The sequence below is a fragment of the Ceratotherium simum genome, chromosome 39 (genome assembly GCF_057802395.1).
Source record: "Ceratotherium simum simum isolate JZ-2026a chromosome 39, ASM5780239v1, whole genome shotgun sequence".
Classification (NCBI taxonomy): Eukaryota; Metazoa; Chordata; class Mammalia; order Perissodactyla; family Rhinocerotidae; genus Ceratotherium; species Ceratotherium simum.
Window position 1 is genome coordinate 2,537,370 of NC_141938.1, and position 27,916 is coordinate 2,565,285.

General features: G+C 43.0%; 1 protein-coding gene across 2 annotated transcripts in view; it reads right to left on the reverse strand.

Annotated features, from left to right (window-relative positions):
- The window catches only part of LOC147912095 (uncharacterized), a 28,617-nt gene extending 7,675 nt beyond the window's left edge, over positions 1 to 20,942 (reverse strand). For both annotated transcript variants that reach the window (XR_015550182.1, XM_087425397.1), the window contains exons 1-3: positions 20,836 to 20,942; positions 784 to 910; positions 518 to 578 (exon numbers count right to left, since the gene is read on the reverse strand). Coding sequence is in view for 1 of the 2 variants with exons in the window: in XM_087425397.1 (XP_087281523.1) it covers positions 518 to 578; positions 784 to 910; positions 20,836 to 20,838 (191 nt within the window). In the remaining variant the exon portion in view is untranslated. The remainder of the gene's footprint in view (positions 1 to 517; positions 579 to 783; positions 911 to 20,835) is intronic.
- Between the last annotated feature and the right edge of the window lie 6,974 nt (positions 20,943 to 27,916).

Consider the following 27,916-nt stretch of genomic DNA (forward strand, 5'->3'; position numbering starts at 1 on the left):
TGCCTTGTCTGAATTGTTTGAAAGTGAATAAACTTGGGGCCGGCCCCGTGGCTTAGCGGTTAAGTGCGTGCTCTCCGCTGCCGGCGGCCCGGGTTCGGATCCCGGGTGCGCACGGAGGCACCACTCCTCCAGCCATGCTGAGGCCGCATCCCACATACAGCAACTAGAAGGATGTGCAGCTATGACAGACAACTATGTACTGGGGCTTTGGGGGAAAAATAAATAAATAAAATCTTTAAAAAAAAAAAAGAAAGTGAATAAACTGAATGATCTACAAGAGGGCTCGACTATAGTTATTTTCAAAACAGTGACAGTCATCTGTGGGCTTTAAAATACTGTTTCCAAGTGAACTATTTTGTAAACACTGAACATGTCATATTTAAGAAAACATTTTTGGTGAAAATTTTCAAAAAATTTATTAGAAACTGGGCTTATATACTTTGCTTTTTAAAAAAAATTTCATGATATACTAAGATTCTCTTGTGGGATGCTGCTTTCTCTTGTGAGTGCAACTCACCTTAGATTTCTCCCTTGGATTTTGTACTGATCTTCAATGTCATGATAGTCCCATTTTTTCCCTAAAATACAGACCCAGAAAAATCATTAAAAATTATTAGAAATTACAGAAAAATTATTAGATTCTAGGTCCATGATGAGCTGTGACCATGCCTAGTTTATTTACCAAACTATTCCCTTTCCACCTTCCACATCTTATAACAGTGTTGATAAGCAAGAAATACTTGTTTTCTAACTGACTAAGTGAAGGAATGTCCTCATTCTTACCTACTGAGGCCAAGTTCCTGAAGGTTTCCTGCATCACATCTCTGTAGAGTTTCTTCTGCAAAGGGTTCAGCAGAGCCCACTCCTCCAGGGTGAACTTCACAGCCACATCTTCAAAGGCCACTGGGTCCTAAACCATCCCACGTATGTGTAGAGAATGGATGAGACTGACAGCACTGGGGATCTATACTTAATTCATAAGAAGTTCATGTATGACCTCAAAACATTGATTCTATGGCTTGGTCATCAGAACTCTTATTCTCTGTACACATTCAATTCCTCATAACTGCTCATGAACACATAGAAATTATTTCCACATTTTTACTCTGATCACTTCAAGTCTTATTGCTCTCTAATGGCAGAGTCTAGAACACCCTGAAGAAATGAAAGTCAAGTGTCACTTAACAAGGGGGATACATTCTGAGAAATGCATCATTAGGCAATTTTGTCATTGTGTGAACTTCACAGAGTCTACTTATACAAACCTAGATGGTATAGCCCACTACACACCTAGGCTATATACTGCTTATCTTACGGGACCACTGTTGTATATGAGGTCTGTTGTTGACAAAAATGTCATTATGCAGCATATGACTGTAATGCTATAAAAATAAAAAAATGTTTCCATTTTAAGACCATCAATTCCTTGTGAGAAAAACACTTTGATCTCCTTCCTTCTTATCTACCATATCACTCAGCACTCCACGAAGCACATGGTCAAATATGGATAAGATTTTAATGAATAAAACACAGTGAAGAACTGGAAGCTTTTTCTTCTATTCCCACCACCAAACATGAGAAGCCAGGAGGCTTATGGAGATCCAACTTGCAACAAGGTCCAGCTGGCCATGCTGTCTGGAAATACTCCAGGCCAGAAGGAGTCAGTTTTCAGCTGGCTGAATAAAAATATTCTTGTGGACAATTATTAATTTTAACTTGTTTGTTTAATATTTATCACAATACTCATTCCATCTGTCCCATTTCATAAAGCTGGCAAGTTAATCAGAAGTTAGAGCTCAAGCATGAGGAAGAAGGCATATATACCCATGGGCCTTAGGGTTGCTTCCTACCAATTTTCAGCACACATACACGTGAAGTGAGCATAAGTGAGGCCATCTTGTTATACTACATGGCCCCAGCCCCTCCTCTGTGTCACTACTTGCTGCTCTGCATATACTCTAAAAAGTTCACATGCTCTCCTGATTTATGGCCTCTGCTTAAGTATGTACTCCCCAATAGCTTGATACATTAAAAACTTTGTTCTATGAGTTTCTCTCCAGGAACAGGCTGACCACAGGCAAGAAACACACCTACAAGGTATCCATCACAGCTGACAGAAGGATGGAACTATGTGATGCCTGGAGCCCATCATGCCTGGAGACCAACATCCTTGGACCCCCTCCTTACTGCTCATTTTCCCTATATAACTGCCTCAAGATTCTTTAATCTTTGAAGATTTCTTTTTGAGACATTAATCTGCCATCTTCCTGATTTTGCTGGCTAATCAAATTAAAACTTCCTTTCTTGATCTCTAGCTTGCTGTGATTAACTGGCTCAGACTGTGGTGAGCAGAGCAAGCCTATTGCCTGGTAACACACATATTGAGATGCTAAGATGACGGAAAAGCTCTTTCCAGCAGAACCGTAACAGTGTATCCCTGGGCCTTGCTGATCTTAAGAAACCAGATAAGAGTTGTAGCTTGCAAGTGAGTTCATTGAAGTCCACAATGGAGACTCCTTCTGAGTCTGGACTTTTGTTACAGGAGAGAGTGCCTACACGATCAGCCCTCAAAAAACACTGCACACTGAGTCCCTAATGAACTTCCCTGGTAGAAAATACTACACGTGTGTTGTCACAACTTTTGCTTGGGAAACTGAGCTCATCTTACATGATTACAGTAAGAGAGAACATTTGGAAGCTTGCACCTAGTTTCCCTCTAATCAAATTTAATTAAGTACTAAATAGACTAATGAAAGATAATTAACTATCCTAATATAAAAATTGAAAAATTTTTTTGGTAATGTCAAAGCAGAATGAAATAAGTGGAAAGATGGCACGTGTTCTTAAAAAGAACTCCATGCATCAAGATGTTACCGATCCCAAATTATATGTTTATAAAATTTCATAAATCCCCCAAACAGACTTTTCAGGAGTCAACAAAAGTACTTCTCCAGGGCCGGCCCTGTGGCTTAGTGGTTAAGTGTGTGCGCTCTGCTACTTGCGGCGCAGGTTCGGATCCTGGGCGCGCACTGATGCACTGCCCGTCCGGCCGTGCTGAGGCTGTGTCCCACATACAGCAACCAGCAGGATGTGCAACTATGATATACAACTATCTACTGGGGCTTTGGGGAAGAAAAAGGAGGAGGATTGGCAATAGGTGTTAGCTCAGAGCCGGTCTTCCTCAGCAAAAAAAAAAGTACTTCTCCAAACCTAATAGGAAGAACAAATGTAGAACGACGGTCAGTCTTCTGAAGAACAAGGTAATAATGACTTGCCTAACATACATCAAAGATTTTCAAACTATAGTATTCCAGTCAGCATAGTATTAGCAGAGAGATAAACAGATCAAGGGAAAGCAAGACTCTTCCATGGGCCAGCGTGTGTATGGAAGGTTGGTCAAGGACAGAGCAGCATTGTAGGGCAGTGGCAGACACCATGAACACTTGAATACATGGGGCAGGGACAAACCATTTCCTAATTGGAAAATGCACTGTATTCCTCTCTACTCCAAGGACAATAATATATTTATTGTAGATTTAAATGTGAAAGACAAAACTAAAACACTTTCAGAAGTAAGGTAATTGTATTTTTGATGCAAGTATAGGGAGAATTTTCTCATACAAGAAAGAGTGAGCCATAAAGGAAGAGACTGACAAACTCAAATATATTAAAATTAAGAGAGTTAACAAACAATGAAGTGGGAGAAAAATATCTGTAATACATGAGATATAAGATTTTATTGATTTATTCTTTTTGTGAGGAAGATCAGCCCTGAGCTAACACCTATTGCCAATCCTCCTCCTTTTTCCCCCCAAAGCCCCAGTAGATAGTTGTATGTCATAGTTGCACATCCTTCTAGTTGCTGAGTGTGGGATGCAGCCTCAGCATGGCCAGAGAAGCGGTGCGTCGGTGCACGCCCAGGATCCGAACCCAGGCCGCCAGTACCGGAGCGAGTGCACTTAACCACTAAGCCACAGGGCCGGCCCTCCATTAATACTCTTATATTCAAAGTTCAAAGGAGGCAAAACTAAAAGAACACTGCTTAGTGAAAAATAAAAGATGCTAAAGGTAGGAAGAATAACCAAAGAATCAGGACATTGATCACTGACAGGGCAAGATGGAGATAAATCAGAGAAGAGAACATCAGGAGATTCTAACTACCCAAGGCCCATTTCTGAATTTTGATGATTATTCCAAGGCTATTATATTGCTATTATTAAATCTTGCCAAAAGCCATTTTGTACATTCTTTTCTGAATATATTTGATGATAAAAATTTAAAGAATTAATTAAGTTTGGAGAAGAACATGATTTGTATATCTTTGTTTGCCCTGTAACATGGCAATCTGAGTTTTAATTCACAGTTTTGGCAGCAAAAATTGGTAACAAGCCAAGTGTCCATTTGGAAAGAATAGGTTACATAAGCTCATCATTATATGTACCTTTAGAAATACAAAGAGTGGCATATATTGATATGTAGAGATCTGTGAGTTTTATCAACAGAACAATTAAGCAAAGTGTACTGCAATGTATATACCATGTTATCTTTTCTATAACTGTTATGGTCACTTGGCAGAGGCAGATGAACCCCACCCAAGGTTTGTTTGAGATGTAGAGATGGATGACACCACACATATGCCAAGAATTACCAGACCAGAAACTGAAAACAATCATGATTAATATGCTAAGGGCTCTAAGAGTGGACAACATGCAGGAAGAGATGGGTAATGTAAGCAGAGATGGAACCCTAAGAAAGAATCATAAGGGAATGCAAGAAATAAAAAACACTAACAAAAATGAAGAATGCCATTGAGGGGTTCATCAATGCACTGGAAATGACCAAGAAAAGAATCAGGGAGCTTAAAGAAGTATCAATAGAATCTTCCAATCTGAAATGCAAAGATTAAAAAAAGAGCAAAAATGACAAAACAGAATATCCAGAATATCTGGATAATATCCAGTTATCCAGAATAACTGTGGGACAATTACATAATGGGAATACCTAAAGAATAAGAAAAAAAGGAACAGAAAAAAGAAATGAGTGAAGCAATAGTGACTGAGATTTTCCTAAAATTAATGAAAAACACGAAAAGCACAAATTCAGGAAGCTCAGAGAACACTAAGCAGGACAAATACCAAGAAATGTACAACCAGGTATACCATATTCAAAATGGAGAGAAATCAAAGACAAAGAGAAAATACTGTAAGAAGCCAGAAAAGAAAAAACACCTTACTTATAGAGAAACAAGGATAAGAATCAAATTGGATCTCTTTTCATAAACCATGCATGCAAGAAGGGAGAGCTGTGAAATAAAGTGATGAAAGAAAAAACAATACAACTAGAACCCTGTATTGAGCAAAAACTATCCTTTAAAAGTGAGGGAGATGGGGCTGGCCTGGTGGCGTAGCGGTTAAGTTCACATGTTCCACTTTGGTGGCCTGGGGTTCACTGGTTTGGATCCTGGGTGCGGACCTACTCACCACTCATCTAGCCAGGCTGAGGCAGCGTCCCACATAGAAGAACTAGAAGGACCTACAACTAGGATACACAACTATGTACTGGGGCTTTGGGGAGAAAAAAGAAAAAGAGGAAGATTGGCAACAGATGTTAGCTCAGGGCGAATCTTCCTCCAAAAAACCCAAAATAAATAAATCCAGGAGAAATTACTTAAAAAAAAATGAGGGAGAAATAAAGATTTTCTGAGACAAATAAAAATTGAGAGAATTTGTCACTAGGACACCTACTCTGCAACAAATGTTCAAGAAATTCATCAGAAAGAAAGAAAATGGTGGGAAAAAAAGGTAAAGCATTACAGAAAGAATGCATGAAGGTAAAATAAAATCATTTGTTTTTCTTCTTAATTAATCTGACATATAGCTGTTCAAAATAATAAAAGTAACAACATATTCAGTAATTGTAGCTTTTGGATAAGTGAAATGAATGATAGCAATGTTACAAGGGACAGGAAAGGAGGAATTGGAACACGCTGTTATGAAGTACTTGCACATCCAGTGAAATGGTGTAACGTTACACGAGAGAGGACTTGGGTTAGTAGTAATGTCTACTGCAAAATCAAGGGCAACCACTAAAAAAGTTCTAAAAACATATAACTGATATACTAAGAAAGTAGAAAAAATGGACTCAGGCAAAATGCTCAATTAAAGCCACAAAAGGCAGAAAAAAGGTGGAAGACAAAAAAGAAAGAAAGAACAAGGGCAACAAACAGAAAACACAAAAAATTATAGTAGATATTAATCCAACTAGATCAATAATCACTTTAAAAGTCAATGGTCTAAGTACAAGTGAAAGAAACTGTCACAGCAGATAAAAAAATAAGTATATGTTGTCTACAAGAAACATACTTTAAATATAAAGACAGTGAAATGATGAAGATATACAATGCCAACAGTAAACAAAAGAAAGCTGGCATAGCTCTATGAATTTCAGACAATGTAGACTTCAGAGCAAGGAAAACTCACAGGGATAAAGAGGGGCATTATGTAATGATAAAGGGTGAGGGGTCCAGGAAGATACAGCAGTCCTTCACATCTATGTGCAAACAGCACTGTGGCAAAATACATGAGGCAAAACTGATAGGACTGCAGCAGAAATAGATGAATCCACTATCATAACCAGCGACGTCAACACCTCCCTACTAGCAATTAATAAGAGTTCCAGCAGGCAGAAAATCGGGAAGGACATATTTGAATTGAACAGCACCATCAAACAACTAGATTTAATTGAAATTCAAGAAATACTTCATGTAACAGCAGCAGAATACATATTCTTCTCCAGCTCACGTGAAACATTCTGGGACATAAAACACACCTTAACGGATTTGAAAGAATAGAAATCATACAAAATACACTCTCAGATCAAAATGGTATCAATCTAGAAATCAATAAGAGAAAGACAGTTGGGGAACTCCCAAATGCTTGGAGATTATATGCCACACTTCTAAATAACACATGAATAAAAGAAGTCTTTTGTGTGTGTGTGAGGAAGACCAGCCCTGAGCTAACATGTATTGCCAATCCTCCTCCTTTTTTCCCCCTTTTTCTCTCCAAAGCCCCAGTAGATAGTTGTGTGTCATAGCTGCACATCCTTCTAGTTGCTGCATGTGGGACGCCACTTCAGCGTGGCTGGATAAGTGGTGGGTCGGTGCGCGCCTGGGATCCGAACCCGGGCTGCCAGTAGCGAAGCATGGGCACTTAACCACCAAGCCACGGGGCCGGCCCTAAAAGAAGTCTTAAGAGCAATAAAAAATTATTTTGAATTAAGTGAAAATATAACTCATCCAAGTTTGTGGGATGTAGCAAAAGCAGTGCCCAGAGGGAAATTTACAGCACTGAATGCATACAAAAGAAGACAGACCCGTAATCAATGATGTAAATATCCACCGTAGGAAATTACAAAAAGAAAAGCAGGGCCGGCCCCCTGGCTTAGCGGTTAAGTGCTTGCGCTCCGCTACTGGCGGCCCGGGTTCGGATCCCGGGCGCGCACCGACACACCGCTTCTCCGGCCATGCTGAGGCCGCGTCCCACATACAGCAACTAGAAGGATGTGCAGCTGTGACATACAACTATCCACTGGGGCTTTGGGGGAAAAAATAAATGAATAAAAAAAAAGAAAAGCAAATTAAATCTAAAGTAAGTACAAGAAAAGAAATAAAAATTAGAAATCAATGTAATTGTGTGAAATCAACAGAGAAAATTAACAAAACCAAAAGCTAGTTCTTTGAAAAGATTAATAAAATTGATAAACATCAAGCTAACTGAGAAGAAAAAGAGGGAAGACAGAAATTATTAATCCCAGAAATGAAAGGATTTTATTGAGGTATATGAATACCTCATTTTATTGCTCTTCACTTTATTGTGCTTCGTCGATTTTGCATTTTTTACAAGATCTCCACCAGCAAAAAGATAATGAGTCACTGAAGGCTCAGATGATGGTTAGCATTTTTTAGCAACAAAATATTTTTTAATTAAGGTATGTAAATTGTTTTTTTAGACACAATGCTTATTGCACATTTAATAGACTACAACATAGTGTAAGTATAACTTTTATATACACTGGGAAACTAAAAAATTCGTGTGACTTGCTTTATTGCAATATTTGCTTTATTGCAGTGGCCTGGAATTGAACCCGCAATATCTCCAAGGTGCGCCTGTAAACGAAAGTGAAAAAGCATTCGACCAAACCCAACATCCATTTATGATAGCAAACAAAGAAAAGAAGGGAACTTCCTCTTCTTGACAAAAAACATCTACAAGAAATGTGCAGCTAAAATCATACTTAATGATGAGAAACTAGATGTTTTCCTGGTAAGATCACTTCTATTCAACATTGTACAGGAAGTCCTAGCTAATGAAACAAGATAAGAAAAGGAAATAAAAGGCATACAGAATGGGAAATAAAAAATAAAACTGTCTTTATTGCATATGATTGTCTATGAAGAAAATCTCAAAGAATCCACAACAAAGAAAATTCCTAGAACTAATAAGACTATAGAAAGGTTGAAAGATACAATGGTAATATACATAAGTCAATGCTTTCCTATAGAGCCATACAAATATAGTCAACTGATCTCTGACAAAGGACCAAAGGCAATTCAATGGAGAAAAAAGAGTCTTTTCAACAAATAGTGCTGGAAAACCGGACATCCACATGCAAAACAAACAAACAAAAAAGAATCTAGACACAGACCTTACACATTTCACAAAAAGGAACACAGATCTAAAATGTAATGCAAAACTATCAAACTCCTAGAAAATAACATAGGAGGAAATCTAGGTGACCTCAGGTTAGGTGATGAATTTTTAGATACAACACCAAAAGCAAGATCCATGCAAGAAAAAAAGTGGTAAGTTTGACTTCATTAAAATGAAAAACTGCTGCTCTGCAAAAGACAATGTTCAGAGATTGAAAAGACAAGCCACAGCCTGGGAGAAAATCTTTGCAAAACACTTAACTGAAAAAAGACTGGTATCCAAAATATTCAAAAAACTCTTAAAACTCAACATAAGAAGAACCCAATTAAAAATAAGCAAAAGATGTGAACACACACCTCACCAAAGAAAATATACAGATGGTAAATAAGCACATGAAAAGACGCAGGGAATTGCAAATAAAACAATGCGATAATCACTACACTCTTATTGGAATAGCTAAAATTCAAAACACTGAGAACACCAAATGATGGCAACGATCTGGAGCACAGGAACCCTCATGCATTGCTGGTGGGAAGGGACAATGGTATGCCTACTTTGGAAGAAAGGCAGTTTCTTAAAAAAATTAAACATACTTTACCATAGGATCTAGCAATCACACTCTTTACCCAAATAAGTTGAAAGCTTATATTCACACAAAAACCTGCACAGCAATGTTTATAGGGGTTTTATTAATAATTGCCAAAACCTAAAGTTAACCAAGATATCCTTCAATAGGTGGGTGGATAAGCAATCCATGATCCATCCATCTGATGAGATGAGCCCAGCACTGCGTAACTGAGAAGTGAAATGAGCGCCTTGGTTGCTATCAGGAGTGTCTGCAAGTCTAACTTGGATAAGGAGTGTCCTGGTGAGGCCTTGTACTGTGCACTTAGTATAAGTGGAGACAAGCATTACGTTGATTTCTCTTTTGGGTATCTGTCAGGCAAGAGATTCTCAGAGTTCTTTTACCACAAAGGGGAACTCTTAGAGAACGACCCAAGAGTCTGTAAATGTGTATGGATGGAGGTAATTGTTGGCCAGAGCTCAGATGACTGCCTGATGTTTGGTCAGCTGTCCAAACTGGGTCCCATCCTTCATCAGGCATGTCCCCAATTAAGGAATGAAAAGCAACAACTCTGCGTGAGCAGACTGTGGTGATGTCATCTGAAGCCCAAGAACTCTCCATCGCTGTTCACTCAGCTAAACCCAAGGAAATCCCCAGGGAGCCAAAAGCTCTGGGAGAGGAGTGACCTCCTTTAGCACCACGGCATCTGGCGAGGGACGGGGGAGAGGAGAGGCCACCTCCTCCTGCAGGTGGGATATGCCAGAGAGCCAAGGTGTGGCGCTATTATGTTGCAAGGTCTTGGTAGCTGTGCTGAGCTCACAGGATGCTGTTTCCAGGTTCGAAGGCATAATGGGTGAAGGGTCACATGCTCAGGGCCTGGGAGAGCCTCTATTTCCTGAAGAGTCCAGTACTTGGTGACAATTGCGGCTCTAATGACATATAGTGTGGGGCTGAGGAGAGCAGTTTCTTGCATCAGAAGCCTATGGACAACTTAAGGCTATCATGGTAGCTCCAGAAGGCATGGCAGGAGGTCACTGAAGACTATCTTGAAGGACACTCCGAGGGTACTAGCAAGAGTCCCTGTTGTATGGCAATTTAAACACAGTCTAGAGCCGTCTGTGTTAGGGATGCCCCCAAGGTGGAGCAATTTGCAAGTAACAGCATAAATGGGCTCAAGTAAAAGCAAGGAATATGTTATCTCCAGAACCAAAACAATCTAGACAATGTCACGGGTGCTGAGAGGGACAACAGCTATTTCACCGTGTCAGGGAGGGAGCCGCCCCTTGTTTAACAAATAATTTTCAGAAATTTAACCAAGATGTCAGGGCCTCTCACTTTATGTATGGGTAATGGCCCATCTGCTTTTTGTGAGCTCCTTTGTTCAGTATTTGTATGTCCTGAATGAATGTCAAATGAACTTCCTCAGAGGAGGATGTCATTAGCATAATATCAGACATGTGCTCCTGGAGCAAGGTGGGTGCAGTTCAGAACCTCCCTGCAGGGCCGGCCTGGTGGCTTAGCTTAAGTGCGCGCACTCCGCTGCTGGCGGCCCGGGTTTGGATCCCGGGTGCGCACCGACGCACCGCTTCTCTGGCCATGCTGAGGCCGCGTCTCACATACAGCAACTAGAAGGATGTGCAGCTATGACATACAACTATCTACCGGGGCTTTGGAGGGAAAATAAATAAATAAATAAAATCTTTAAAAAAAAAAAAAAAAAAAAAGAACCTCCCTGCAGAGGCTGTGCGCACAGGCAACGGTGTTGAGGTTCCCTGAGGGTAACCCTGTAAAGGTATGTCATGTCCCTTCAGAGGGGAAGGCCAAGTGCAGCCGAGAGGCTGTGGACACAGCACTGAACAGAACAGACTGAGCCGAATCTGTGAGAGCAGAATGTTTACCAGGTGCTGATTGGGTGGAGTCAGTAACTTCTGTAATGTTGGGGACAGGGTATAGGGCTGTATTTGCTGTGACCACAGCCTCCAGGGTGCAGTAATCCACTGTGAGGTGTCATTCGTTCTTCCAGGTTTAAGAACAGGCCAAATTTGGCTGTTCAAAGGAGAAGCACTGGGGTAATTCCCCCCTCACTAAAGAGGTTTTGTATAGTGGTTTTGTTTTTGTAAAATTTTTTTTTCCCTTTTTCTCCCCAAAGCCCCAGTAGATAGTTGTATGTCATAGTTGCACATCCTTCTAGTTGCTGTATGTGGGATGTCGCCTCAGCATGGCCGGAGAAGCGGTGTGTCGTTGTGCGCCCGGGAACTGAACCCGGGCCGCCAGTAGCGGAGCGCGCACACTTAACTGCTAAGCCACGGGGCCGGCCCCTGTAAATATTTTTAAATTTCTTATGTTATGATGTTTGACATCTTACCAAATCTTTTTGGCTGGGGAGACACTGCCCCTCCCCAGGCTTGCCTTTGATATGCAAAGTAAATAATCCAGAGCCAGACCTCCTCCACCTGGCCTTAACCCATCGTCAGGAATTTTCAGTCTTGCCCCCATCCCATAATGCTGGAGGTCAGATCCAGGACTCACACCCTGCTGGGACCCATCCACTGGAAATTGTCCATGGGCCAGACAGTTACTCCTCTGATATGGGAGCCATTTGAGCCTGGACTTCATAACAAATCAAGAAACCCTGTCAGGTGCAGCTGCGTACTACTCTGCTGACTGTGGTCTAATTACTCCTGGTCTGGTTGCTTTCACTGGTTTACAATCAGAAGGCCCAAAGCCTGCAAGGAAGCCATTGTTTCAACCAAACATGGCAAATGCGGAGACCCAAATCAACTGGAGTGGGTACCCACTCGGAAGGGATACTCCAGTTCCACATCCCAGATGACATCACCCTGGCCCAGGAGGTCACCGCTGGAGAGGACACTGCCTCAGACGACATCGCCCCAGCCCAAGGTTCACCTTTGGAGATGTCTTCACCCCTGTGCTGGAGACAACTTCATCGTGACACTAAAACCTCCGCCCCAGTGACCTTATGGACTGCCTCTCCTAAGACATGAATTGGACACAAGACTATTGCTTTTCTTCCTTTAATACAGGGATTCTATTATGTTTCTGAGCTTACTGTCTGCTTAGCCCATGATCCTGGTATATTCCTTGCTCTCTGCTAAAATGGACACCCCTACACTCCCATGCCTAGAGGGAAATCCAGCATAAGTTACTACCATCTGCACCATTCTAAAAAATTAATGGAGCCCCACGAGGCACCTGCCTCTTATCAGTCAACCCCTCAACCCTTGGTAAGAGGACCACTCACTCCCCAGTGCCTTCTACCATTCTCCCCTAGCTTTCCACCATGACCACCACAACCACTCCTTCCCTTTAATTACACACAAATACCACTCATCTTTACAGGTTACCGTGCAAAGGGGCAGGATCTGCTTGCCGCAAGACAAAAGCTAATTGTCAAGAGGCAAGATGGTGGCAGAGAAAAGGCATTTTATTAAGCAATAAGCTAGCAAATCAGAAGATGGTGGACTAGCATCCTAAAGATGGTGGACTACCATCCTAAAGAACTATCTTAAGGGGGGCACAGAATCTTGAAGCAGTGATATAGGGGAGGGGGTTATAGAGGAGGGGGTTTCAAATGTTGACCTTCTGGTGTTACAGACTGGGAGTGCCACACCAGATCTTTCAGTGTCACTGATGATGGCTATCAGCATAGACTCTCTGACTGGGGGTCATCACATTCCTAAGGAACTCAAAAGAACAAAGTGATTAATGTCTTATCGCAGCTGGGAGGTACAAACACAAGCAGGGGTCATAAAATCTACGGAGCAGGTAGATCTCCTGGAGGGTGCATATCCAGCTGGGTTAGTTAGTCAGAGGTCATTCAAAGTTACAATAGGGCTTCTTTTCTACAACGTGGCTTCCCTCATGTTAACTTTATCTTGAGCCGGTATCACACATACTTTACTAACTTATCATTGCATACCCTCCCACCACAGAACTGCCACCTTGACCTGAGCACATCCTAACACACTGCACAACTCCACCAAGATAATGTTAGAGACTCCCCAAATTTCAGACTGATTTTAGCTAACACCATGTCATGCGTAACTTAGCTACGGGCTGGCCTGCAGAGACTCCTTCGATCTCTACTTGTGTTCCTCTTCAATTCTCAAAATAAACTATTTCCTATGCTGCTCAGGGCAACATATGTCCAACTCTCTAAACATCTCCACTACCATCACCTGAAACTTTCCTTAATATGATGACAAAACATCAGACGACCAATTGTATTGTAAATATTTTTAATTTTCTGTACATTATGATGTTTCGACATCTTAAAATACCTTTCTGGCTGGGGAGAGACTGCCCCTCCCTGGGCTAGCCAATTTTAAGAGATAGCAAAGGGCCCAGCTGGGCACATGCTTTTAATATGCAAACTAACCAATCCTGAGCCCACCTCCTCTCTCTGGCCAGTGCACCCCTGGAAGCAATATTCTCCTGCCTTAATCATCCCAGGGCCAGGAGCCAGGCAACTAGGGACCACCTCCACAGCCCAAAGCCCACCAAAATTATTCAAACTAGCCAATCCTAAACTGCCCACTCTGCCATGCCTTGCCTTTCCTGGAGGAACACCAACAACGGCTGTAGCCTAAACACTATCCACCCCCCAGTCTTCTGCCTCCTAACGGCCCTGGTGTCTTCCCCATGTGGCCCTGCATGGCAAGGTGTGGCTTGCTGTGCAGTGTGAGTGCCTGACAATAAGGCACTTTATTGACTGTAATGTAAGTACCTGACGTTAAGCTTTTGATTGCTGAGGCATCCATTTCAAAGACACCCACCTCACCAGCTACACAGCTAGATAAAGAGCCAGGCTGCCCCACCCATGAAGTTCCCCATTTAGAAAGCCCTGGCTGGGCCGGCCCGTGGCTTAGCGTTTGAGTGCGTGCGCTCCGCTGCTGGCGGCCCGGGTTTGGATCCCGGGCGTGCACTGACACACCGCTTCTCCGGCCATGCTGAGGCCGCATCCCACATACAGCAACTAGAAGGATGTGCAGCTATGACATACAACTATCTACTGGGGCTTTGAGGGGATAAAATAAATAAATAAAAATTAAAAAAAAAAAAAAAAAAAGCAAGCCCTGGGTGACACAGATAACTGACAGCTTGAGTGACCCTGCTTTTCCCATCCTGTGCTTTAATTCTCACTCTCACGTTTTAAGTTCACCAACAAAGAGTGAACCCGCAGAACCCTAGCCATCCCCACCCTTGAACCCCAATAAAGGCAGAGCCCCCTGGTCTGCTCATGCTCTCCCTCCCCTGCTTGGGCATGCCACTATTAAAAAGAAACAACAGGCCCAAAATGGAGTCACTTGTGCTAAGCCTATCAAGATTTAATTGCAGTTGCAACCTCCCACAGGAATGTAGTCTTAACTGGTCAGTCTGGAATTTTCTGGTCAGCACCAATGAGGTAATCCCCCGATAGACCCTTTTTGTACCCAAAGGAAGGTGACCTCACCTGAAACAACCTTGTTCCACCCCCTCTCTGCCTTTGAAAACCTTTCCTTTCTGTAGCCCTTTGGAGCTCCTTTCTGTTTGCTAGATGGAATGCTGCCCAACTCATGAATCATTCAATAGAGCCAATTAGATCTTCAACTTTTACTCAGTTCAATTGTTGTTATTTAAAGATTTTATTTTTTTATTTTTTGCCCCCAAAGCCCCAGTAGATAGTTGTATGTCACAGCTGCACATCCTTCTAGTTGCTGTATGTGGGACTCGGCCTCAGGATGGACAGAGAAGTGGTGCCTCGATGCGCACCCGGGATCCGAACCCGGGCCGCCAGCATCGCAGCGCGCGCACTTAACCACCAAGCCACAGGGCCGGCCCGCAATTGTTGTTATTTAATACCAGGTATCCTCCAGGACCGTGGGTAATAAGTCTTGTTCCTCAAAGTTCCCTGACGGTTGCTGCTGAAGTGCGTCTTGCAATCATACTAAGAACCACAGGGTCCAGCCCAGCTACAACATCAGCTCCAGTGGGGGAGCTGTCTGTGGGGACAGCTACACGCAGCATGGGCGCCCCAGGTATTCGTAGCTGAACAAATTTTGGCATCACTAGTGCTAGGCTGAGACTGATATGAAATAATGTGAGTATAATATGTTTTTTTCTTCCTGAGCCTCTCCTCAGTCTTCTGCTGTGGCTGCACCTGACTATCTCAAGGAATACAAATTCAAGGCCCTGTTTAATTTACCTTGGGCCACATTAACTAACTTAACTGGGGAGTAAAGGTGTGTGGGGTTCCAGGTCAACCAATTTCTAAGTGCCAAAGACTTAATTTAATTTACAACTCATTGGTTCAGAGCCTCCCTGCTTAGTGGGGATATTTTAGGATAACAGTGCCAGAAACACGGGAACTTAGGCAAGACAACGGTTCTGATGGTTAACGCAAGGATATACCCATTTGTCCTCTATATTATATTCAGTAACTGCCTTATGATCATCAGGGGCACCTTGCTTAAATTTAGTGGGATCCCAGGTATAACTGTAATTTGGTCCCTAGTAATGATTAATTGTATGAAGCTTTGTAAATTAGTGCATTATAGCAGATGGTAAAATTAATATAGAACTTACACTGTGGAGGCCCAAAAGCCAAGTGGTGTACCTTCATCTTTTTTGTTGCATAAATTCTCTCAGTATATTTTGGATTTCCATTTGGGTCAAATTGTGGACATTTGTTTCAGTATTTTTCTTTTTTGTTCCCTCCCTCTTGTTCTTCCCTGTTTTGTTTTCTTTGTCACGGGATATACTTCAGGGGAGGGAGTGCCTCTCTACTCTGGTATTTATGAATTTTTTCCTCCCAAGAGCCTCAAAACAGTGCTATCAGGGTTAGGAGCCCCCCATTTGACAATTAGTTGCTTTATAGTGTTTCAGGACCCCAGGCTTAAACTGGTTTTGCTGTGCCACAGGGGTGCCATGGGTGTTGTCCCCTGTCACCCTGAGGGTCAGGGTCTTCGTTGCAGGAGAGGCAGGGCCAGCAGCAGAGGTCCTTAATAATCCTGGTGAGCCCTCTGCTATCAGGAGTGTGGTCTCAGCCCACCATCTACCTGTTGCCTTTCCTCCTGTCTTGTAGTTTTTTCTTTCTCTTTTTAAAGTAATTCCTCTTTCAAGAGTGAACACCTGATGGACCCACTCTTGCACAGAGTATAGTCGCCCCCCTCCCATTCCCACCCTGTACTTTGGGGCCAACCCAGCATCACTCACAGCTTTGCCCTAAACGTACAGATAGGTCCTGGCCAAGACATTAACCCAGGACCACTTTAGGGAGGACCCCAATCCCATACTCCTGCTCCCAAACAATAAGGAATTATCTGAATATACAGTCCAGGCTTGACAAGGCCCAACACTGCAACGTGGGGCAGCACAGCTCACAGCACAGGCTCCCCAGCAAGCAGCAGCCCACAGTGCAGGCCGCCACCAGGCAGCAGAGCAGGTGAGCAAGTCAGAGCAGAAGAAGACAGACCCACGGGTGGGGTCATGTCTGGACACGCTGCTTAGAGTGCCAGCTGTTATGGTCACTGCAGAGGGGTGGGTGCCTTGTTGAGACTGATGCCAGTGTGGAGCGCGCACACGCACACACACACACACACACACACACACACACACAGGGTAGGAAAAGGCTTAGGACTCACATAATAGAGGTCTGAGGGGGAGGGCAGGTCAGCCTCTCAAGCAGCTCTGGAAGGGCTCAGAAAGCAAGGAATGGAGCCTGGCCTGGGTGTGCACTGGGCTTGGGGGTGGGGCCGGGGCAAGAGTTCTGCACACAGGCAGCGGCTTGTGTGGTGGAATCTCCTGCCTGCTCTAGAGGAGAGAACACCCAGGCTTTCTCATCAGCTTGTCCAGGTGGGGGCACAAGGGGAAGAGGGTGGGGTGAGGCTGAAGCTGTGAGCAGTCATGCAGAAACGTGGAGTCTGAATGCTCATTACAAGGACCAAATGGGCAAGAAAAATACGCATTCTCGATTGATTTATATAAAGAATCACTAACAGGAGGCTCAAGAAATGATCCACACTGGTTATCTGAGGGGGGCTGAAGCAAGAGCACTGGAGGGGACCAGGATGTTCCAGCAGAGTCTACTTTAGACCCTCTTATCTCACAGATTTCTGCTAATCTTCACATGCATTATTATTTAAAATAAACTGAGGAATTGACAGACACCATATTTTACTACTGAATAGTTTTTATTTATAATTTATTTTGCTGGGCCGGCCCCGTGGCTTAGCGGTTAAGTGTGCGCATGCTCCGCTGCTGGCGGCTCGGGTTCGGATCCCGGGTGCACACAGACGCACAGCTTCTCCGGCCATGCTGAGGCCGCGTCCCACATGCAGCAACTAGAAGGCTGTGCAGCTGTGGCATACAACTATCTACTGGGGCTTAGGGGGAAAAATAAATAAATAAAATTATATAATTTATTTTGCTTTTTAAATTAACTTAGTTTTAACTTTTCTACATAGGAAACCATTCTAGAATTTAACCCTTTCTTTAAACACTAATGGTTATAAAACTGCAAACCATACAACACGTAAAATTTCAAATTGCTTTCTAACTAAAATGACAAGCTGTATTCTACTGTATCTCACACAGGGGGATATTTTCAGGAATGAGAAGCATGTTATAATTCATTAGGGGTTTGGGTTTAGCCCCTTAAATGTAGTAGGATTTTCAAAGATTTACATAAGCTTTGAGTAATTTTCCTCATATTAAGATAAAAATTCAACCACATTTTCCTCACATCCATTAAAAAAGGAATCTGTTTGCCTCAGGAAGAGTATAGCCTTTTAAATGTCAAAGTTCTCTAGGGACATGGACACACACAATGATCTAAAGATGGAAAATGCACCTGAGAACTTAAATACACCCGTCTCACATCTTGAGGTTCTGTTGCCTAAAAGGAACCAAAATTCTATTTGGTTCCACAATTTTCTTGCCTTAATAACATCATATCTTTCAATCAACTTACATTTTCAAAGCCCAAGAAACTAAAAATGTTACATAGTCACACAGGGAATAAAATTACATAGTGCTAAGGAAAACTAGAGTTAAAGGGTCTCAATATCCAATAGATAAAGGAATCCAAAGGAAAAAAACACAAATATTCCAATCAGATCAGACAAGCAGCCTGTTTCTCCAGAGTAAGGAAGGAAAACCCACATTCAGAAGGTTCAACACCTTCCCAAGTTTAGGGTCCACCCTTTTCCCAAGAGGTGAGGGTGGGGCACCTGAGCAGCCACAGGAATGAACTCTGGGGGGTCCACACACGCTCCTCTGCCCTGGAAATAATGGAAACACTCCCTCTTCCAGGCTTCCATTCTTGCAAGTGGCAAGTGAGGAAACTCTCAGCAGGGGTCAGTTTAAGGTTCTGACACAAATGAACTGTCAAGTCCATAAACCCTTCTCCAGGACACAACTCCTGACTTTCACAGACTTTCTCAACGTGCACAAATTACACTCTGAATGTACCTACATTGTGGATGCAAAACTCAAATCTAATGTCTAAAACAAGCCCAAGTAAACCACAGTTACAACCTCAGAAAGGGCATCACTCCCTACCCCCACCAGCACGTGCACCCCCAGCTTTCCAGGGCTCTGCAGCTCCTCTCAGTATAGAGGCTCCTTCCATGGGGGGGTGTGAGCAGTAGGACACCTGCAGGGGGAGGCTCCCCAGGAAGAACTCCGCCTCAAGTACTTCCCTTTGCAGGCCCAAGGGGACCTTAGCTTAGATCCACTGCCCTCAGGCTCTGCCCCCACTGGGGGTGCTCTGGAACACCAATGATATTTTATTTTTTTATATAATTTTATTTATTTTTTCCCCCAAAGCCCCCAGTAGATAGTTGTATGTCATAGCTGCACATCCTTCTAGTTGCTGCATGTGGGACGTGGCCTCAGCATGGCCAGAGAAGCGGTGCGTTGGGCGCGCCCGGGATCCGAACCCGGGCTGCCAGCAGCGGAGCCCGCGCACTTAACCGCTAAGCCACGGGGCCGGCCCCAGCAATGATATTTTAAATGACACAAACCCAGTGCTTGGTGAACTAGCAAACTCACTCAAACCCAGTGTTTGTGTGGAGAGGATGGAAGAAAACTGTAAGGCACTTTTTCCAGTTCAACCAGAAAACTCACAAATATCTATTCTTTCAGAAAGTGAAGATGTCAGTGAATTATTACTTCCATGGGAAGAAACTGTTTTGTAAACAATTTATCATATTAGAACACTTCTAGGTGTTGTAAGTCTAAGCCCTGGAATTCCATTTGAAAACATCCAAAAGTAAAGAACAGACCTCAGAAACTTACTACACAAGCTTAGGGATAGAAAAAAAGGAAAAGAATTTTTAACAAATGCAAAGAAATACTGGAATATTTTATTTTCTCTGAAATTCACCTCTTTCTGCATCTTTCAAAATATTTTATACTCTTTCAAGCTCTATTGATTGAACAAAATTTACATTTATTGAAAAACAGGCTCAAATAAGTGAATAAATCTTTTCAGAGTGACAAACCAGGGAGAGGTAGTGCTGACAGGACAGATCACCCAGGAAAGTTTCTCAAGATGAACCTCCACCCAAAGATTTCCCATAGGCTGTCTGTGCCCAGAAAGATCCGAGGAGGAGGGGCACAAGGATTTCATGCAACGTGGTTTCAGGTGGTTAATCTCTGCTTCCCTGTTATGTAAAATCTCCACAGACAAAAAAAATAAATCTTTAAAAAGGGCCATTAGGGCGGCCCGGTGGCTTAGCGGTTAAGTGCGTGCGCTCCGCTGCTGGCGGCCCGGGGTTCGGATCCCGGGCGTGCACCGACGCACCGCTTCTCCGGCCATGCTGAGGCCGCGTCCACATACAGCAACTAGAAGGATGTGCAACTATGACATACAACTGTCTACTGGGGCTTTGGAGGGAAAAATAAATAAATAAAAATCTTTAAAAAGAGCCATTAATGGCTCTGTGGTAAAATGATAATTAAAATACTGCGTCTGTTTGAAATGTACCATGGAAGATGAATAGTTGATAACGATGCTGTGAACTGGAGACAGGAAGTCGGCTTTGGGAATGCGGGGAGGGATCTGGAAATTTAGGGATTTATTGCCAGTCCTAAGAAGAGGTAGGCTGGGGGGAGAGGGTCGTGGATTTGAGATCCTGCTGCCCAAATATCTGGAAAACTCAGGAGAAAACGGGTGCCCCTGGGGAGAAAGGAGGGACTGGGGACCCACAGCCCACAGCTCCTCCCACGTAGGAGCCCCGGAGACCGAGTCCCGACTGTCCCTGATGACCCTCCCCGCGGTCACCGCACCATCTGGGGACACGCGGGGCTGCGGGCGCAGAGCTGCCCAGAGAGGCTCCGGGGCCGAAGTCGCCGCGCGCAGTGACCACAGGACGCCCGGGGTCCCGGCTGCCGGCCCGGCCCCCACGCTGCGGCCGGAGGGGACTGAGGTCCGAGCGGCGCCCCCGCGGACTCGGGTCCGCAGACTCCGGAGGCGACCGCGGGGAGGCCGGTCCCGCCACGGCCGGTTCCGACCAGCCCTCCTTCCCGTCCTGGGCCACCCGGCCACGCACTCACCATTTCCCGGCTGCCGGCGTCGTCCCTACGGCTCCCGCGGCCTGTGCAGGCCACAGCGCCACAGAGGCTGCGGCAGAGCCACCGGGGCCGTTAAAGGCACGTGAGTCGGGAACCGGAAGCAGACCGGAGCGAGTAGGGACGCCCACGCCGTTTACGGAGCGTCGCCCCACCCACCTGCCTCTGCGGCGGCCCTGATTGGACAGCTCGCAAGGCCCCGCCCCCACCGTGCCCCAGTAACGGCAGGCCAGAATCCGCGCCGCCAGTGATATTTGCATTTCAACAGATCTAGTTCGAGACCCCTGTCGGACCCTGCAGCCCCTTCTGAACGCAGGAAACAAGTGTGCACAGGGAATTCCAGAGACTCTTTCCAGACGGAGCTAAGCCCTTGTCCAGAGCAAGAGGAGCGCCCAGGTGGGGCCAGACTGGCACAGGAGGCGCTGATGTCCTACCGGGGTCAGCGTCTAGAGACAATGCTGCCAGGCCACTCATGGAACTGTGACCTTTGTTTACGATCGCATTTTAAAATGACCTTATCATACATAATAAAGAGTCTGGCTCCATCTTCATCCTTGACTCTTTTTTTTTTTTTTAAATTTTATTTATTTATTTTTTTTCCCCCAAAGCCCCGGTAGATAGTTGTATAGTCATAGCTTCACATCCTTCTAGTTGCTGTATGTGGGACGCGGCCTCAGCATGGCCGGAGAAGCAGTGTGTCGGTGCGCGCCCGGGATCTGAACCCCGGCCGCCAGCAGCGGAGCACGTGCACTTAACCGCTAAGCCACGGCCGGCCCCATCCTTGACTCTTGACAGCTGGAGTCTTCCACCCCACTTCCCCACTCCCACACATGTGGTTCTTTAGATAAAGATCCCGGGGTCTTGAGAGAACTTGGCTCTGGTGGGAAGTTGGAACAGACAGCCTTAGTCTGAGCGCAGGGACTCTTCTCAGACCAACCACAAGCTACGAGACGTGTTCAATAAAACTCTCAAGTGTACATTTTACAATGGATGGAAATTTATTTTACATCAGTTTTTGAGCGTTTCCCTAGAGAACTTTGAAATGCAAACAGCTATGATATCCCTAAGGCAATTGGATTCTTATTTTTACTGACATAAAAAAAATAATAGGGGACAGCCCTGTGGCATAGCAGTTAACTTCGTGTGCTCCGCTTTGGGTTTGCAGGTTCACATCCCAGGCACGGACCAATGCACCGCTTGTCAAGCCATGCTGTGGTGGTGTCCCACATAAAGAAGAGGAAGATGGGCGGATGTTAGCCCAGGGCCAATCCTCCTCAGCAAAAAGAGGGGGGTTGGCAATGGATGTTACCTTAGGGCTAATCTTCCTCACACACACACACACACACACACACAAAATAATAATAATAATAAAAAATGTAAATGTAATATGTAAATTTGGAATGTACCTGGAAACTCTTAATATGCTTAACAGATTGTATCAAAACTCCTAATGCATTTATTTATTTTAAAAGCTTTATTGATATATAATACACATATTATATAATGGACCCCTTTAAAGTTCCAATGGCTTCAGTATATTTACAGATACATGCAATCATCACCAGTCAATTTTAGAACATTTCCATCACCTCAAAAGAAACTCCTCTCTCCTTTAGCTATCACTCTCCTAACTTCCCATCTTCCTCCTCCAAGCTCCAATTCCAGGCAATCACTAATCTACTTTCTGTTTCCATAGATTTCCCTATTCTAGACTTTCATGTCAATGGAATTACATAATATGTGCTCTTTGTGATTGACTTAAGTCACTTAACAAATTTTTCAAGGGCTATCCATGTTGTAGCATATCTCAATAACTGATTTGGTTTTCTAAAAATTTTATTGTGGTAAAATACATTTTAGTGTTAACTATTTTTTTTTTTTTTGGTGAGGAAGATTGTCCCTGAGCTAACACCTGTGCCAATCTTCCTCCATTTTGTATGCGCGATGCCACCACAGCATGGCTTGATGAGCTGTGTGTAGGTTTGTGTCCGGGATCCGAACACACAAACCCCCGGCTGCCAAAGCGGCATGTGAACTTAACCACTGTGCCACCGGGCTGGCCCCAGTCTTAACCATTTTTAAGTGTACAGTGCAGTGGTATTAAGTACATTTATATTGTTGTGCAGCCATCACTACTTATCCATCTACAGAGCTCTTCATCTTGCAAAACTGGAACTCTGTATCCATTAAATAGTAACTCCCCATTTCCCTCTTCCTCCATCCCTAGTAACCCCCACGCTACTTTCTGTCTCTATGGTTTTGTCTACTCTAGGGACCTCATATAACTGGAATCATACAGTGTTTGTCCTTTTGTGACTGGCTTATTGCACTCAGCCAGTATCCTCAAGCTTCATCCACAGTGTAGCATATGTCAGAATTTCCTTACTTTTTAAGGTTTACTCATGAAGAGGGACTTCCTTCTGTCATTTTGCTGTTTGTTTTCTAGAGGCTTTATAGCTTTTTTGTCCTGCATTTACTGCATTACTGTCTTCCTTTGTGTTTAGTTATTTTTTTGTAGTGAAATGTTTAAGTTCCTATCTCATTGCCTTTTGTGTATATTCTATAGCTATTTTCACTGTGAGTACCATGGAGATTACATTTAAAATCCTAAAGTTATAATACTCTAGGGCCGGCCCCGTGGCTTAGCAGTTAAGTGCGTGCACTCCGCTGCTGGCGGCCCGGTGTTCGGATCCCGGGCGCGCACCGAAGCACTGCTTCTCCGGCCATGCTGAGGCCGCGTGCCACATACAGCAACTAGAAGGATGTGCAGCTATGATATACAACTATCTACTGGGGCTTTGGGGTGAAAAATAAATAAATAAATAAAATTATAATACTCTAATAACATACAAAAACTCTTCCTTTACCTCTCCATCGCCACTCCTTTCAGTTGTTGGTGTCCCCAAGTTACATCTTTACACATTTTGTGTCCCAAAATATAAACTAATAATTTAAAAAATTGCATTAGTCTCTTAAATTACGTAGAAAACAGCATGTGGAGCTACAAACCAAAGTAACAATGCTAGCTTTTACAATAATTATTTTTTAAAAAAATATATTAGTTCATAAGTCACGTAGAAAGCAAAAGTATAGTTACAAAGTGTTGTTATGATAACACTAGCTTTTATAATTGTCCGTGCATTTACATTTACTGAGATCTTTCTTTCTTCATATGGCTTTAAGTTATGTTCTAAGTGTCCTTTCATTTCAACCTGTAGGACTCCCTTCAGCATTTCTTGCAGGGTAGGTCTAGTGGTACCAAACCCCTCAACTTTTGTTTACCTGAGAATGTCTTAATTTCTCCTTCACTTTTTTTTTTTTTTTAAAGATTTTATTTATTTATTTTTTCCCCCCAAAGCCCCAGTAGATAGCTGTGTGTCATAGCTGCACATCCTTCTAGTTGCTGTATGTGGGACGCGGCCTCAGCATGGCCAGAGAAGCAGCGCGTCGGTGTGCGCCCGGGATCCGAACCCGGGTCGCCAGCAGTGGAGCGCGCTCACTTAACCACCAAGCCACGGGGCCGGCCTCTCCTTCACTTTTGAAGGACAGTTTTGCCCGATACAGGATTCTTGGTTGACAGTCTTTTGGTTTTTTTCTTTTATCACTTTGAATATATCAGCCCACTGACTCCTGGCCCCCAAAGTTTCTCATTAGTAATCTGCTCATTATCTTATTGATGATCCTTTGTGTATGATGAGTTGCTTTTCTCTTGCTGCTTTCAAAAGTTTCTCTCTTTGGCTTTTTTTACTTTTTTTGTGTGTGTGAGGAAGATCAGCCCTGAGCTAACATCTGTTGCTAATCCTCCTCCTTTTGCTGAGGAAGACTGGCCCTGGGCCAACATCTGTGCCCATCTTCCTCCACTTTATAGGGGACACAGCCACAGCATGGTTTGACAAACGGTGATGTCGGTGCACTCCCAGGATCTGAACCTTGGGCCACTGCAGCGGAGCACGCACACTTAACCACTGCACCACTGGGCCAGCCCTCTTTGGCTTTTGACAGTTGGATTGTAATGCGTCTTGATGGAGGTCTCTTTAAGCTCATCCTACCTGGAGTTTGTTGAGCTTCTTGGATGTTTATATTCATATGTTTCATCAAATTTGGGAAGTTTTCAACCATTATTTCTTCAAATATTCTTTGCCCTCTTCTCTCTCTCTTTTCCTTTTCTAGGATTTCCAAAATATGTATGTTGGTTCACTTGATGGTCTCCCACAGGTTCCTTATGCTTTGTTTACTTTTCTTCAATCTTTTTTCTTTCTGTTCTATAGATTCCATAATTTCCATTGTCCTATCTTCATTAATTCTTTCTTCTGTCTGCTCAAATGTGTCTTTGAATCCCTCTAGTGAATTTTTCATTTCAGTTAATGTACATTTCAGCTCCAGAGTTTCTTTTTGGTTTCTTTTTATGTTTTCTATCTCTTTTTTGACATTTCCAGTTTGTTCATACACCATTTTCTTGACTTTCTCCATGTCTTTATTTCTTTGAGCATCTTTAAGTGCATTGTTTAAAGCTAAATAATATTTTATTGTATATATATATATACTACATTTTATTGATTCATTCATCCATATAGGGTCATTTGGGTTGCTTCCACATTTTGGCTATTGAGAATAATGCTCCTAAGAACATGGGTGTACAAATATCTGTTTGAGGCATTGCGTCGATTCTTTTGGGTATATACCCAGAAGTGGAATTGCTGGATCATATAGTAAATCTGTTTGTAATTTTTTTTTTAAAGATTTTTATTTATTTATTTATTTTCCCCCCAAAGCCCCAGTAGATAGTTGTATGTCATAGCTGCACATCCTTCTAGTTGCTGTATGTGGGACGTGGCCTTGCTGAGGCCGGAGAAGTGACTCGTTGGTGTGCGCCTGGGGTCCGAACCCGGGCCGCCAGCAGCAGAGTGCGCGCACTTAACCGCTAAGCCACGGGGCGGCCCTGTTTGTAATTTTTTTGAGGAACAGTCATACTGTTTTCCACACCAGCTGCAACATTTCCAACAGTGCACAAGAATTCCGACTGGTGTTTTCAGTGTTTTTATGCTGTCCTTTGAAGCACAAAAGTTACTAGTTTTGATGCAGTCCAAGTTATCTATTTTTTCTCTTGCTATTTTTCCTTTTGATGTCATATCGAAGGATTCTTTGCCAAATCCAAGGTCATGAATATTTTCTCCTATGGTTTTTCCAAGAATATTATAATTTTACCTCTTATATTTAGGTCTTTGATCTATTTTGGTAAATTTTTACATATGGTGTGTAGGGATCCAAATTCATTCTTTTGCATATGACTATATGCAGTTATTCCAGCACCAATACATGAAAACAATATTCTTCTCCCATTCTTGGCACTGTTTCAAAAATCAGTTGATAATAGATGCATGAGTTTATTTCTGAAATTTCAATTCTATTCCATTGAGCTATATGTCTATTTTTGTGTCAGTGCCACATTACATTGCTTAGTAGTAAGTTTTGAAAAAAGGAAATGTGAGTCCTTCCTCCTACTTTGTTTTTCTTTTTCAAGATTGCTTTAGCTACTCTGGTTCCCTCATGATTTCATATGAATGTATGAAAGAGCTTGCCAAGCTCAGGGCTGGTCCTCCTCGCAAAAAAAAAAAAAAAAAAAAAAAAGAAATTGGCCAGCCCCGTGGCTTAGTGGTTAAGTGCGTGCGCTCCGCTGCCGGCGGCCCGGGTTCGGATCCCGGGCGCGCACCGATGCACCGCTTCTCCGGCCATGCTCAGGCCGCGTCCCACATACAGCAACTAGAAGAATGTGCAGCTATGACAGACAACTATCTACTGGGGCTTTGGGGGAAAAATAAATAAATAAAATTAAAAAAAAAAAAAAAAAGAGCTTGCCAACTTCTATAAAGAAGTGGGGGGGCCCGGCCCTGTGGCTTAGCAGTTAAGTGCATGCGCTCTGCTGCTGGAGGCCTAGGTTCGGATCCCAGGCGAACACCGACGCACCGCTTCTCCGGCCATGCTGAGGCCGCGTCCCACATACAGCAACTAGAAGGATGTGCAGCTATGACTTACAACTATCTACTGGGGCTTTGGGGGAAAAAAATGAATAAATAAAATTATATAAAAAAAAAGAAGTCAGGGGGATTTTGATAGGAAGTGCATTGAATCTGAGGATGATTTTGGGTAATATTCCATGAACAATGTTATGTCTTCTGATCCATGAACATGGGATGTTTTTCTATTTATTTAGATCTTTATTAAATTCTTTCAACAACAGTTTGTAGCTTTCAAAGTACTTTTTCTACTACTGAAAAAAATTTATTCCTAAGTATTTTATTCTCTTCATGCTATTGTTAATATTTTTCTTAATTTCATTTTTAGATTGTTCACTGCAAGTGTATAGAAATAGTTTCTTCTCTCCTACAGCCTTGCTGAACTTTGTTAGAAACCCTTCTAACAGCTTTTTAAGTGGATTCCTTACAGTTTTCTATATACCAGATATGTGAGTAGAGATAGTGTTACCTCTTACTATCCAATCTCGATACATTTTATTTTTTTCTTCTCTAATTGTTCTGGCTAAAACTTCCAGTACATTGTTGATTAGAAGCAGCAAGAGAAGACATCCTTATTTTATTTCTGATCTTTTGGGAGAGGGAGCATCCAGTCTTTCATCATTAAATAAAATAATAGATGTGGGTTTTTCATAGATGCTCATTATCAGATTGAGGATATTTCTTTACATTCTAGGTCTCCTGAGTATTTTTATCATGAAATGGTGTTGGATTTTCCCTAATACTTTCTCTGAGGCTATTGAGATGATTGTGTCATTTGACTCTTTATTGATATGATGTACTACATTAATTGATTTTGGGATGTTAACCCAACCTCACATGTGGAACAAATCCCACTTGGTCGTGGTGTATAGTTCTTTTTATATGCTGCTGGATTAGTTTTGCTAGTATTTGTTGAGGACTTCCACATATATATTTGAAACAGGTTTTGGTCTGAAATTTGTGATATTTTTGTATGGTTTATATAATAAGAGTAAATACTGGCCTTATTGTTCCCCCATTCTATTTTTTGGAAGTTTTTGTGAAAACTGGTA